At 43.0% G+C, this 15,827-nt stretch overlaps 1 protein-coding gene across 2 annotated transcripts in view; it reads right to left on the bottom strand.

The window, feature by feature from the left end:
- ccdc33 (coiled-coil domain containing 33) overlaps nucleotides 1-15,827 on the bottom strand; it is a 76,463-nt gene that overhangs the window by 25,573 nt on the left and 35,063 nt on the right. For both annotated transcript variants that reach the window (XM_064335569.1, XM_064335570.1), the window contains exons 7-13: nucleotides 13,877-13,986; nucleotides 9,877-9,978; nucleotides 8,838-8,929; nucleotides 6,112-6,229; nucleotides 4,017-4,146; nucleotides 3,368-3,501; nucleotides 2,886-2,957 (exon numbers count right to left, since the gene is read on the bottom strand). In XM_064335569.1, the coding sequence (XP_064191639.1) occupies nucleotides 2,886-2,957; nucleotides 3,368-3,501; nucleotides 4,017-4,146; nucleotides 6,112-6,229; nucleotides 8,838-8,929; nucleotides 9,877-9,978; nucleotides 13,877-13,986 (758 nt within the window). The remainder of the gene's footprint in view (nucleotides 1-2,885; nucleotides 2,958-3,367; nucleotides 3,502-4,016; nucleotides 4,147-6,111; nucleotides 6,230-8,837; nucleotides 8,930-9,876; nucleotides 9,979-13,876; nucleotides 13,987-15,827) is intronic.

The following is a 15,827-nucleotide window of genomic DNA, read 5'->3' as shown; positions in this document are numbered from 1 at the left end:
TTTACTATAATATCATATTTAATTTAATGATCATTCTATATTGTACACACATGCACACACATGCATACACAGACACTGAATTGATTGATTTATGAATCATTATTCTGTATATTGTACTTGATTCATGGTGTGTACTGGACAAATTGAGATTCCGTAATTATATTTATGTGCACTGAACACACCGCCAGTTTATACCGTAATATTCCCTCTTCTAGCTCAGATGCTGTAATAACACACATCTAAATCACCTTTACTGCCTGGCTTGAAGTGATAATTTATTTTGGTGACCAGCTGGAAAGCAAAAAAAAAAACAAATTAACTTGGCACTTACTGTCTGCATTCATATCCCCCCCCCCCCCCATGAATAATGCATCACACCTCCTTCACCTTCCTCCACCGTGCCAGCTCTACCAAAAGCCCCCCCCCACCCCCCCCACCCACAGAATCTCAGGAGTACTGCAAACACTGCTTTCAACATCTTCTATCACCTCACATCACACTCTTTCTCTACTCCCATATGTTACACAAACATCCACCTCATCTCTGTGCTTATTCTGCATATGACAAATTCTTATAAGTATGTTCCAGTAAAATGCATTCATTAAAGTGAAATCCTTTAATAAAGCTACCTGACTACTGTTACAACATGTGCAAGCCTATGATATATTTCAAGATCGTCACCTCACATGATATTTCATAATTTGATAATTTCCTCCTCAACAGCATATTCATTAATAACATGAATATCAATTATTTTTGGCTCTCATCACCAATATATTTACATGTTTTAGAATGCATTATTTGTCTTGCATAAAATACATGCATTCTAAAGCATGTTATCCACTTAATCCTGTGCACCTACTCTCTCAAAGCGGTAGATTTATGAGCCACCTCAGCTGTATAGTGTACTGGAGAGGCCCCAAAGAAACAATCACTTAATGCCTCGATCTGAGCCTATTACAGCTTTACAACCATTCTATTAATCTGTATGAGTCACGGTCCCTGCCTGCTCCCATCACTCATAAAGTATAGGGAGAGGGAGGGGGAAAGAGGGATGGTGGGAAAGAGGAGAGGTGAGTGAGAGGAACGAAGAGAGGGGAGGAGAAAGTTCTAGACGGAGGCAGACGGATAACGGAGCGAGAGGAGTGAAAGAAAGAGAAAGGGGAGGAACAGAGATATAGTGAGAGAGAAGAATAGGAGATGGGCAGGAGGAATGAGAGAGAAGAAGGCAATAATGAGAGAAGGAGGGAGAGAGCGAGACAAAGAGACAAGGAAGTACAGAAAGCAGGAAGGAGATGGAGGAAGAAAGATTCACTCAGGGTGAGGGAAGAGAAAGGGAAAGGAGGAACATGAGAGGAAGACAAAGAGATGACAGAGCGGGGCAGAGATGGACAGGAGAAGGAGAGCGAGGAAATGAGAGAAGAGGCCTATCGGATGAGTGTTGGGGGAGGAGGGAGGGGGAACACACAGACAAATAGAGATGGATGTGTCACTCAGGTACTCTCAACTGCTTGTAAACTCACCATTGTCCCTCTGAGCCCTATAAAGGCATCTCCAGTACAATAAGAGCGCTGCACAGTAAATATTACAGAGTAATAAAGTGAGTTCTGTTCGCTCTCCAGCCTGCTGCCTCTGTAACCACATGCAGTCCAGTATCTGTAGCACTCTGTGAGGCTCCATCACGCAAATAGCCAATCAGAGTCAGAGAACTGCATGGCTAAACCAATCAGATTAGAGAACAAAGTAAATGTCTGATGAAATAATCAGAATATTTTTTACCTATTTATTTTTTTACATATGAATTTGGCAGCCAACGTGGGCCTGCATCAAATTCCCGCACAAATATGGAATGTTCAGCCCACAGCCACGTTCATGCATGAAGCCCACTGCCGATTTGGGAGAGCATACAGTAAGGTTCTGCTCTGAAACACATGGTGTCGCCAGCTGTTTCTTTTCACACCACAAACTACAGCCAAGCTAACACAGAGCGGAGTCAGAGGAAGACCCCTCATATGTGGCTTTGACATGCAGTCCATGGGCGTCCGATCAACCAGTGGGGTCACTAGAGAGCGATGAACGCGGACCACCAGCTCACTGAAACCTCCAATATCCTGGCCGATGCAATGGACAATTGCACACTGCCCTATGGGCAACTAGCCACAGTCAGCACTGCACGGCCTCAATACAATCCAAGACCATGAGGCTCATCCATGGACCACAGCATGGTGCCTGAACCGAATGAATCATTTTTAACCACACACTGCCACTCATTGGGCTCCTATAAACACTTTTAATCTTCACACGAGCTGTGACTGATGCTTGCTTTAAAGAAGCATCAGTCACAGAGAGAGAATGCAACCAAGTGCCGACTACGTTGAACATCTGAAAACTGTTTTCAGTATAACTCTATTTATGTCCTTATGCTTTAATTAAGACAAATCGACTACATGGAAATTTGTATTGATTAAAATTGTTTACCGCAACACTTTGATTAATGTGATTTGAATGTGATAAAGTCTACATAAACAGTTATGATGGACCAATGAATCAAACTTGCAGTAAAAGAGTCACATGCGAGTTGTTCAATATCCAAATTTTACACACTTCATATGTCTAGAACTCAATATGCTTTGCTAATACATTAGTTCTTCTAATATCAAATCACTGGCAGATTCCAAAGAAACAATCAAAACTATTTTGTGCAGGATTTATAATGATAATTAACTTAACAGGGGAACCAGACAAGCTTAATCTATCAGGGATAATAATTCTGGAAAATGTCAGCTTGTATTAAAATCCCATTTCTATTTTCGCTGCTTTATGTATGCGAGGATACTAATAGAATGATACCAGTCTGACTGGAGAAGAGCATGATTGACACTCACCTCTGAGCCAATCAAACGGAGAATGATGCCCACAGAGGGAGTGGTATCTGATGTGGTCTTCAGCATGCTGCCCTGAGAACCGTAGGAGAGAGGGATTCAAACCAAACAAACACACAAATTCTCATCTCAAATAGGGATTAAAACCCAACCAGCAGAGCCAGTTTTGCTCTCTTAAGCTGACTTCAAAACTGTGGCAGTTGACAAGATGAGAATGACAAGAGGTTTTCATTAAAAAAAGTCTTGGGACCATACCAAGTATAGACTACAGAGCGTACATGAAAGTTGTCACAAGTAATTGGTTGAGTTTAGTCTTAGTTTATTCTAAAAATTTTACATCGTAAAAATCAGAGACTAAAATAGCCTTCAGCATAAAACTCAACAATGCACATGAATGATTTTTTTTTTCTGAAACCATCTCAGGGATTCAAACTCAACACGCACCGAGTACAACTGAAACCGGTTGATACATAACGCCTTCAAACCTGCAGGGGGAGCTGTTCCACTCTCAGGCCCTTCAGCCCTGTCTCTGACATCAGCTTCCCATAGAGCTGCTGATCTAGGATCAGAGCAGACAATCCTATGGGACTGCAGGTGTACCAGCTGACTGAATTCATCACTGGGGGATTGAGGGATGGAGGCGGGAGAGAGACAGAGAGAGAGAGTTCAGTTGTGAGGCTGTGTGTCATGCGCGTGCACACACACACACACACACAATACAATACCCTCCAGCAGTATGGTAACGGTGGAGTGAAATTTGTTATTTTTGCTATATACTTAAGGCATTTGAGATCAAAAGGTGAATATGCGACAGAAGTACAAACAATAAGCTTTTGTTTCATGGTATTTACATGCATATGTTACATGTGTTTTACTATTTTACAGAAATGTTTGGAAAGTTAATCACCATATAGGCTAGCCAAGGATGACAAGTGCAGTTGATGACAGATGAATCCAGATGAAATAAAATCTGTTTTCTGTTTTACTTTTGTCTCACATTCATCTTAAAATCTTAATTATATAGCAAAAATAACAAATTTCACTGTCCCATTACCACAATTTGCAGGGCACCGCATATACAATATACTGTATGTTTTACTTTTATTTATTTATTCATTTATTTTTGTGTCCCACCTGTGGTGGTGGGGTAGTATTCCAGGACCAGAGCGGCCTCCCCCGTAAAAATAGTGGCGCAGTCCCGACCGAGGAACAGGAAGCAGTGGTTCCACACTGGCTGTTCCTCGGGAACCCCGGCGGGAGACACCTGTAAGACACAGCAGCAAGGCAAACTCAGCTTCCTCTCCACTCCTCTGCAGGAAGTGCTGAGGCTGTTTGTGAGCATGCTCAGTGTTTGGAACCGCAGTGGGGGATCAGGTAGACCGGGCTTGGCTCTGATACGTTCTCACAGAGAGACAGACAGACATACACACACACACACACACACGGTGACACTTTGAGGGGGGAAAGGCAGCACCGGCAATCCTTAAATACAGAGATGCTATGACCTTGAAACCGGCTTCACTTGCCAGAGCTCAGAGCATTTACTGTATCCAGATATTTGAATGTCTTAATGACAAAGGCATTTTTTTTCATTAAAATGTAACTTTATTACAACATTAAAATCTAAAAATCTAATGTTAATTTGTGTATGAAAATGTATGAAGTTACATGCAGATAATCACCTTACTACAAGCTGCTTGTATAAAATACCCTCCCCCACCACATTTTTACAGCTTTATAATATTTTGTTACCCAGGAAGCGGGTAGTATTTGTCTTCTCCCAGCCAGGTAGCTTCTCTTTGCGGATGTGTGTTTAGAGTCAGATTTCAGATGCCCAGACAGGGTGGTAAACCCTGAGGAGTCTGGCTCGTGTTAAAGGAGCAGCTCAGATTTCCTGGCTACGCTGCAGGATCCACGTGGGACCCTACAGACCCGCAGCCGTCCCCAGAGAGAGGGGGCGCAGCGCACCTGTGTCACAGACAAAAGCGTCACACACAGACGGAAGACAAATACGCACAATGCACAAGGCATGCCAAGACAAGCACAAACACACAAAGCACACACAGCAGCAAATGACAAGGCCCCACGTAAACAACACAACACACACAACACACACGCACAAATGACAAGGCACCCACGTAAAAACACACACACACACACACACACACACACACACACACACACACACGCACACACAAATTACAAGGCACCCACGTATAAACATACACACACAAACACATGAATGACTAGGCACTCACATATAAACACACACACACACACATACAAATGTCTAGGCACCTATGCGCACACACACATTCGTACCATTTAGCCGAGCTCATAATGCATCATGCTGCAAGAAAGCTTTCACTTGTCGGTATCGTGACCAACATAATTCTGCGGGAAAAGACAGACATACTGACTTTGCACTAATAAAGCTTTTAACCTCATTGTGGGAGGGATTGCACAGATAAAGAGCGGGGAGGCAGTAAGCTGTACACTGAGAGCAGGCGCACAGACAGGCAGGGGCAGTACGGATGGGTGTATTGATAGAGGGAGGCAGGCAGTTAAGCAGATCGATGCGAGAGGTAGAGAGAAGCACAGGTCAGCCTCAGGACCAGCTCTTCAGCACCGGGAGAGAGGAGACAGATGACCCGTTTCCTGCTAAAAGGCAAAGGCTGCAGGGAAGAGAGAGCGAAACTCTCTGTGAAAGATGAAAGGAGAGAGCGGCAGAGGAGAGATGAGGAGAGACAGCCAGACAGGAAGAGGAAGATACACTATATCACAAGATCAATGCCTATAGAGGCCACACAGATGCTCTCTCTATCTCCTTCTCCCCCTCACTCTCACAATCTCTCTCTCTCTGCTTTCTTTCTTTTACTCCTACTTTTTCCACACCTCTCTTTCCCTCCCTTGCTTCCTTCCCTCCACTCTGTCCTTCACCTTAGCTTCCAACACATGGAAAAGCATTCAACCAGGAGGCCATAGGTTTGACATCCAGGTAGGGCCTTTTTGCTGCACTCTCCAGAAAGTTACCTGACCTCAATGGTTTCAGTTCATATCCAGATGCACAAATAGAGAATACTCGGTTATGAGGTAGCATGCAATAAAGATGTCAGCCGTTTATTTTAAAGATTTCAAGCAAATTAATTGTGAAGTGACACTTGGATGGCCCACAGAGGGCAGCTGTAACACACTGCTAACACATATGAACCAATAGGATGACGCTCACCTGTAGTTGGCCCTGGCTGGAAAGTGGGGGCACAGCAAAGGCGAAGTCAGAAGGGTGGGGAAAGGTCACCGAGGTCATAGCGATGCCGGCTGCACGAGGGGTCTGGAGCATGTAGTCTCTATGAAGCACACAGCCACACCCATCACCACATCTAGCTACATCCATAGCCACGCCCAGATATGCCCATCATTGCATCTACCCACATCCATAACCTAAACCCACTATGCCCATCACAGAATACACACAAACACATAAAATCCATAACATACAGCCACTCCATAACACAGCATGTGCACACACATACTGTACATGACCTTTAAACACACAACCAACCCATCACAACACATACATACATGCATACATAGAGTACACAGACATACAGACAGACACACAGACAGACAGACACACGCACGCATGCACACGCATACACACCATCGTGCTCAAAATAGCTCATAATGCTAAATTTCCCTACACTGGTCCTAACAGTTGCAGAGCATAACAATCCCATAAGCACACAGTCAATTTCCAAACACAGAATGAATGATTGAACAGGTTTTCTGTGACGAGGCCCTCAAATTGCTGAAATACTGAGAGGGTTCCCTTTCTCAGCCCCTACCAGGTGGGATATTAATGAAAACATGGTGGTCTCAGCACAATGACCACCCAGCTGATTGTTCTTATAACACCAGGACATGATAATAAATAAAACAGAGTTGTGATCAGCACAGAGTTGTGATGTAGTCCCAGCATTATTAGAAACAAGAGCTCAGCCAGACCAGACTCATTATACCCTTTTCCCACTGTAAAGCTGAAACCAGGCTGGCTCATTATGCCCCTCACCCACTGTAGAGCTGGAACCAGGCTGGCTCATTATGCCCCTTACCCACTGTAGAGCTGAACCAGGCTGGCTCATTATAGCCCTTTCCCACTGTAGAGCTGAACCAGGCCGGCTCATTATACCCATTTCCCACTGTAGAGCTGAACCAGGCTGGCTCATTATACCCCTTTCCCACTGTAGAGCTGAACCAGGCTGGCTCATTATAGCCCTTTCCCACTGTAGAGCTCAAACCAGGCTGGCTCATTATACCCCTTTCCCACTGTAGAGCTGGAATCAGGCTGGCTCAGTATGCCCCTTTCCCACTGTATAGCTGGAACCAGGCTGGCTCATTATACCCCTTTCCAATTGTAGATCTGGAACCAGGCTGGCTCATTATACCCCTCACCCACTGTAGAGCTGGAACCAGGCTGGCTCATTATGCCCCTTTCCCACTGTAGAGCTGGAACCAGGCTGGTTCATTATACCCCTTTCCCACTGTAGAGCTGGAACCAGGCTGGCTCAGTATGCCCCTTTCCCACTGTAGAGCTGGAACCAGGCTGGTTCATTATACCCCTTTCCCACTGTAGATCTGGGACCAGGCTGGCTCATTTTACCCCTCACCCACTGTAGAGCTGGAACCAGGCTGGCTCAGTATAGCCCTTTTCCACAGTAGACCAGGAACCAGGCTGTCTCATTATGCCCCTTTCCCATTGTAGAACTGGAACCAGGCTGGCTCAGTATTGCCCTTTCCCAATGTGGAGCTGGAACCAGGTTGGCTCATTGTTGCTATGCATCTCAAAGGACCTCTGCAGGCTGTAATCTAACTAACATTTTCAACCCTGAATTGAAGCTCACCAAATGCATAAAAACATTATACAAATCATAAGGCTTTTATCTTCTTGTAACACCAAACTAAAATTGAATTATTACGCAAACATGCATAATAAAAATGCCTCTTTTAAAAGAAATATGAGCGGGAAAAAATAAATACAATTAAATCATTGAAGAAATTCTCCTCCCCTCCCCCAAATTGAATAACATTACCTGTCATGTCGCTAATAAAAGGCCATTAGCTAATCTATCCACGGCCGGGAAAAGGTGAATGAGTTCAGGGCTACGGTACGGGCCTCCCAGGGGAGCCCAGTCTGGGGCGGCTCACGGCTCCCTCAGCCTGATCAGAGCTGACAAACGCAGCGGTGCGACGGCCAGGCTCTTAATGGAGGTCCTGCCCGTGCCATTATCCCCTCCCCCCCGCACAGATCCTGCAGATCTCCCCGAGCTCCACCCCCTGTCCGAGGCAAGCTTTTAAACGCTTACTTCTGCCCCGCGGTTCTAAAAGGCCCGTGGCCTGACGGGGAGGAAGAGCGCTCGGTTCTCTCTCTTAATTGATGTCAGGGACCCGAATATTAACAGGCAGCAGATCGCACTCTCGCAGTGCCGGCTCTGACCCCTGAGCTTCCAGGCGAGCCTCCTTGTGTCCTACTCAATCAGCGGGACACGAGAATGCACCAAAACCAAAGCCTTTCTTCAAGCGCAGTTATCAGTCAATCGATCAAGCAACCAATCAGTGCATTTTTATTTTTTCATAGCACAATTTTCAAATAGGTTGTCACACAGTGCATCACAATTCATATTAAAAAGGGAATTAAAAAGCTGAATGTCAGTCTGAGAATTGCTCACTTGTTATTTTATAACTTAAAATGTCTAAAGATGTGTAAACTACAGTAAGTAGTGTTCACATTAACGCATGGTTTGTGTGTACAAGTAAAGTCCATTACAAACTAATTTGTACTTTCTTGCACTATACTGAGTTGCACTGCATTGCACTGTATTGTACTGTATGGTGTTCATTGTAATATTACATTGATGTGTAGTCTCCCCCTCAGGTGTTCAGCTGGAGGATTCTTACCTGTAAGAATCGTAGTCTGGGACGATGCGCGCCACGGCAACCAGAGGACCCGCCGGCTCTCTAAGGGGCCTCTCCAGGGCCTGCAGCAGCACCTGAAACCATTTCAATAATAGAAGAGAACTGAGGGCAGAGAGTCACCTACACCTGCCCCTCTATACAATCTGTAATCACAGCGAGCCTTCCAGCCTCTGAAAGCCAGCTGACCCCCCTACGCTCAGGCATTTAAACTCACTTTCTGTTCAATACCTCTTCCGGCATGGTGTGCATCAAAGAAATAATTCTCAATTAATGGGAGAGTGATTTAGTTAGCGTCATCTTTCATCTCATTGGAAAAGAAACAAAAGAATGGATTTCTCCATTGTTAAAGCAAGAGACAGACTGTTAAGACCCACTTAGAACAAATTAATTTAATATAATGGTTTTTCAAAAATGGGAATGCTTCCACTTTACATCTTTATGGAACACCAGAAGCTTGATTTGCAGGGATAAGTGCTTTATAATTCACTCACTATTCTCGGAAAAAAAATTGAGACACACGTGATAAAACAGGTATTATCAGAAGAGTAAGCATATCAAGTCTGCTAAGGTTACTGCCTGGATCCTGTTTTTCTGACATCCAATACGCTGTTTCAGTTAATTATACTGGCTATTATTCCATGGTAGGGCCCAGGTCTGACAGTACTGTAACTGCAAAGCAAAATGTTCAGAATTAATTCGCCAGAGTTTATATGGATCAAATAGGGATTGAAAGCACTCCATCAGAGTAAAATTAACACTAAACATTTAAACTCCTGTTGTTAAATACACACCACAGCAGATGCTAATGTGATTGAGATTTCATTTGATCTCATTATCATTATTATTCAAGTGAAATCCAGAGTATTTATTCCGTATATTTATTCCACCTAAGCAACTTGAATGTTTAAATACACAAAGTTTTTACATGTTGTTTTTAATGTAAGCGATTGTGTGCGTGAGAATAAATACAGTGTGCTGTATCTGAAGCAAACTCCTGAGAAGGTTGTAAAACTTGATTCACCTCAAAGCCGGTGAAGGAAAAATGGGGCAGTCTGGGTAGCATGCTGATCCGCCGTACCAGGGATACATACAGCTGAACTCCCTCAGGCACTGAGCTGTGTTCCTGCACAGAGGAAACAGACCTGGCGATAAATAATCATAGTAATAGATTGTATTTATATAGTACTTTCGAACTCATGATCTCAAAGTCAGGCCCTTGGTTTTAAGAATTAGTGGAAGGATGATTCTCACAACAGCAGTACATATCGTACATTCAAAATAATCATCAGAACTGTGAGCACACACCTGTGATGCCCAAACTACCACTTTTACACCGAATGTTATGTCCCAAAATGATTTTTGTAAATGTTATTACTGTTACTATTACTGTCGGCAGTCTTTCACCATTGGCATGTGAGTGTGTGTGTGAATGGGTGAATGAGAGGCATCAATTGTAAAAAAGAGATTTTTGTATAAAAGCGCTATATAAATGCAGTCCATTTACCATTTACCATGTTCCGTTAATAAATTGAATTTCAATTTATTTTCGGAATTGACTGAAATATTACAGAATTGGCCCCAACTCTGTGTAATCCTTACCTCTGAATAAAAAAAACATTTTTTTATTTCATATTTTTCCTTAAACGAATGGCTATATCTGAAACAAGCTCTTTCAATATTCACTGAACCAGTTTGTTCCACACATTGTAGATAGAGTGTAGGTGTATCTGCTCTTGAGAGAATGATAAAAACAGAAACGAAAGCTTTCAATCTTTGAGCCTGAGCAGCCTGTCACTGTGTGGTCGTTACAGCTCAGGGCCCCCTCGACTGTCCTCCATTAAAACAACACGGCGGCTGTCGATTTTTATGGACAGTGTAAATAACGGCCAACCCCGAGAATCCCAGCATGCAGCACGAACCGTGATAGAGGCCCAACCATCGCACTCACTGTTCTGTGACAGGTGTGCTTGCAGTTATAGCTCTCGCATCCCAACCAATGAAAGACATGGACTTCTCTGTGTAATTCAGCAGTTTCCAATTTTACAGTAGATATACTGTCCCTTGGGTGAGTGGAAGGGGGGGGGGGCAGGGAGGGGGGGGGGGGGGCTTAGTGGTGCCATAAATTGCATTTTATAGTCACTGGCCTATGAGGGTCCATTAAAGCTTTCTTGTCAGTCAAAACTGATTACCATTGAAGTAATTTCAGATTAACCAGGACACAATGCCCTTGAAGAGAACTCGGTGAAAGGACCAGCATGTGGATTTCACACAAATCCACTCTGCTATTCTTTCTCTGACTAAAAGGGCCAGACCTTTCCACTTTGAGCCCTCCCCATCCTCTCAAGGGACTTGATGTGTTGATCTGCATATTCTGTACCACTAATCAGAGTGACATAAATATTTGGGATATTCATTGAACTAATAACATTCAGGGCTACATGTGCTGCCTGGCGCATGGCGGGTTGCAAGCTGTTCCTTATTTAGAACCAGAAAATAAATAATCAAAACAAGTGTATTTAAAACAGTGGTTCCCAAACTCGGCCCCTGTGTATGTTGGTTTTTGTTCCAAACTTTTAATAGGTTAATAATTTTTCTTGATTAGGTACTTTGAAGATTTAGAGGGAATATTAACTGTCCTAAGTCATATTACGTCTTATAATAGCTTTGCACACCACAAAGAATAAAATTCCCATGTTGACATAGTGTTTGTTGTGTTATATTGCAACCAATTAAATTAAACTATTAAAACTTAAAATTAAAGACTGAGGTGAATCAATAGGTTCCTAATTGGTGAAAGTGTGGACACCTGGCCACTAAAACGAACAACCTGGAAAAATTCTGTTTAGGTAATATTTAGAGTCATTCTGTCATCAGCGTCAACAAAATCCCAGGGGATAACCTTTCAGAAGAGACCAGGATTATGCCTGTAGTCAAAACGGTTCAAGAACAGAAACTTTTATTTTGTTTGTCATTTTCAGGCTTGTGTTAAAAAAGGGGGGAGCTACAGAAGGGGTTAAACCGCCATATCAAAATACTTTTTGTGAAATCACAGAAGGCAAAGTAGAATAAGGCTGGAGATTTATTTTGTGTTGGAGTGACTGAAAAATCAATTGCAACAAAGTGTAAATAATGAGATGGGGAAACAAAAAAAGCAGAAGCTCTTGCATACAGTATTATTGGCAGAAAGAAGGTCATCAATAATTGATCCTTCCTCTGTCCCAGGGGTGAGTTCCAGGATCAGTCTGAAGAGCAAATCAGAGAGGATTGTGGGAAGCTAGCCACGTGTAAAATCATCCACACTCAACCCATATGGCCAGACAAGGCTCAGTCACCTGAGGGCTAATTCTACCTCTAAGTACAGAGCTTCTTAACCCGTGAAGTCTAATTCCATCTTGGTTTCATTTTAAATTACTTATTTGCTTTTGGCTAACTTGCAGGCTACACCAGACAAACCTGTTTAGAAGTCCATCTACTAACAGGCTGTCCAATATGAGTAATATTAATGCCATCAAAAAACATTTTATGAGTTAATGTGTAACTTACTTTTGGTAAAACAAAATGTCTGTGATAACAGAAGGGATAATCCTCAGAGCAAATGTTGCAATACAAGGCTTTGGTTATGTCTGAAGGGATATCTACTGGGGCAAGGTTGAACTTGGACTTGATAAACAACTGCCTGAGTGGCACTTTAATTACATTTAATTTGCCTTTATTAACACAAGATTAGTTTAAAATCCAGTACCAATGCTAGTCTGTAACTGAGCAGGTCTCTCTGTCAGTGTTCCTAAAACACAAACTAGTATACTGAATTCATAATAATTTTACTGAAAAGAGAGCAATTTTTTAATTGAAATAGAATTTACTCAACTGCAATTTTACCTCCAAGGAAGTAAAGAACATGGCTTAGTCATGGGTTTCCCTGCAGAACAAATAACCCCTACCCCCTCCTTCAGCCAAGCACATGTTCAGTTCAATTTCAACCCTCCCAGGACTCCATATCCCACACTACCCCACAGTGCTCCATTGACTCCCATCTTTGCAGGTGGCTTCTCTTTGTTATCGTATAAATAGAATGCATGTGGAGTCTCTCGAGTTTTGGGATAATGCATCACATGGGGAGAAAAGCATTGTAGGACACCAGAAGTGTAGAACCAAATTGCATTTTAAACACTCAGAAATATAAAATAATATACAAGAACAAAAATTCATAGACCATTTCCCACAAGTACTGGTAATCACCAAATTCATGTTTACTTGACTATGAACAAGTGTCTTCATTTTGAAGCCATGCACATAAACTGAATGTGTGGGCCCATTGGTAACCACTGCCAAAAAATATATTTTTACACTAATTATAGATTTGCATTGGCTAGGAAGACATCTTGTTTTAGGGAGGCTTGCTTTAAAATAAAAATCTACCCAGACACTCCACCCACAACAACATACAGAATTCCCTAAAGGAATCACATGTAACCATAGGAACCACTAGACTTTTGCGGTGCTAATTTGTTCCTTGGCAATCAAGAGCGACAGTACAGTATATGAGTAGCTCAGATGATGTGAGAGTCATTTCTGTTGAAAAGAGGTGGAGTTTGACAACCTTGCCTTCCACTGTCTTTGTTTGGACTGAGTGACAGCTCTGACTGTTGCTAAGGACACAGCAGCCCAGAGAGGAAGTGAGAAGGGGCACAGAGGGGTGTTTCCCCTGCCTGGACTGTGCCACTTAACAAGGCTTCACCTCCCATCGGGAAATAACACATTTAATTGCCTTCTCATACGCGTGGCGAAGAGGACTCCCACCACCTTACAAAGGACAAAGCCAGGAGTTGCTCTCTGGGAAGACCTACACAGAGATTGTCCTTCAAACAGGAACTCAAATAGATAGCAATTTAACATCACCATTTTAATGGTGTTGATGCTTCATGGGCCACAAGATGGGGGGGGGGGGGGGGGGGGGGGCAAGGTGCTGCTATGAATAGGCCAATCAAAGGCGACATTGCTTCTGTGTTCTGAGCGCTCACCTGCAGGAGCTCCAGGTTGTAGTGGTGAAAAGGTACCAGATGTTCCGCTGGGATTTGGTAAGAGACCAGCAGCTCCCGGCTCTGACTGTCTGCTACACTGAGGGTCAGCACTACAAATTCATGCACACACACACACACACACACACAGGCACACACAGGGGCACACACACACATACACACACACACACACACATACACAAATAGCACAAAGAGGAGAGAGGCAATATATTTCATCACCCATTATTCAATTACTTGGTAACTCAATTAAATGTCATTCGGAATTCTTTACAATATAAGGGTATCAAAAATTATTGTGATTGTATCTAATTAACTACAATTAAAACAAATTAACATGATATAAGAAGGTTATGGGCATGTGGAATGCTATGCTGCTAACTTTTGGTAAATGTATCTTATTAGTGCCTCATGTTCATTGGAAGATCACCCAAGTTCCTTTGTCCTTTCTTGACTCTGCTCCAATAAAATCGAAGCAAAAGTCTAGGGTGTGGGGGGAAAGTGGGGAATGAACCTAAGCCAAACAAGAGTGGACTATGTCGGCCAGTCACTTGTGACGATATCTCAGCCAATCACCTCCTACGATCTCGGTTAAGCTCCATTAAAGTCCACCGTGCTATTACTGTGTCACTCAGCAGTGAAATCACACAGCTGGAAAGATCAGGCTAGCCCCCTGTAATAACGATCAACCAGAAAAGCCACTTTCAGAACGTTGAGACTCAAAGAACAAGGACCAGTAATTTCACACGTGCACAATTTCACAGCACCTCCACTCTCAGAAGAAAAGGCAGAAGGCACACGTTCAGATTCAAGCGCAGGGCAGCAAGCATGACTGAACATCAGTGATGTAGAAAGGACTGTATGTCCCCCATGTGCATTTCTGGCCCCTTCATAATATATGCAAATGAAAGGGAATGCTCATGTGCAAAATGACTTCATTTTGTGCCATTTCACTTTCCAGCCAAAAGCTAAAGGTCAGACTGAACAAAGAAAAAAAAGAGATTTACAGTACACATTTTAAATACAAAATACACAGATCATATGCACAGTCATAAAACTAAAGCTAAGTTATTTTAATGGATGTAGACTCATCCCTGTCTCTCCTGTGGACTTCATAAAGGTATCTGCTGTTCAAGGGCAGACTGGGGAAGACAAGAAGGAAGTGATGTGCTTCTTCTTCCTGTCTTCAACCACAGCTGGAACTACCATGCTACCAGTTCTGCCATGTGTAGAAATTTGAGCTACTCTTAGAACAGAATCGGCATAAAAATGTTGTTTTTTTTTAATCCAATGTGTTCATTCATCTACAGACAGGTGACAAATTAAAGGAAAAACCTAAATAAAGTGTCATAATAAGGTGTTGGACCACCACGAGCCGCCAGAACAATTTCAGTGCGCCTTGACATAGATTCTACACATCTATTGGAGGGAACACCATTCTTTCAAAGATATTCCCTCATTTGGTGTTTTGATGATGATGGTGGAGACCGCTGTTGAACACCTTGGTCCAAAATCTCCCATAGGTGACTGCAAAGGCCATAGCATATGATTCACATCATATACATACTCCTCAAACCATTCAGTGACCCCTCATGCCCTGTGGATGGGTGCATTGTCATCCTGGAAGAGACAAACCATTCCAATCAGGATAGAAATGTTTCATCATAGGATAAAGGTGTTCCGCTGGACTCCCTCACTGCAGGGGTCAAGCATTCAGGCCTGTAATGTTCTCTTGGTGTATGCCACACATGCACTTGCCCACTCGTCGAGAATATGGTGAAAGATGACTCATCTGACCATATCACCTTTTTCCACATCTCTGTAGACCAGTGTCCACGGTTTTTGCACCACTGCACTCTCAAATATGCATTCACCTTTGTAATGAGGATTTTATGCACTGCAACTAGTGCCTATGGTTTTCGCACCACTGCACTCT

The sequence above is a fragment of the Anguilla rostrata genome, chromosome 5 (assembly GCF_018555375.3).
Source record: "Anguilla rostrata isolate EN2019 chromosome 5, ASM1855537v3, whole genome shotgun sequence".
NCBI classification, from domain to species: Eukaryota; Metazoa; Chordata; class Actinopteri; order Anguilliformes; family Anguillidae; genus Anguilla; species Anguilla rostrata.
The sequence above is the reverse complement of the archived record's forward strand: the minus strand, read 5'-3'. Positions and strand labels throughout refer to the sequence as shown.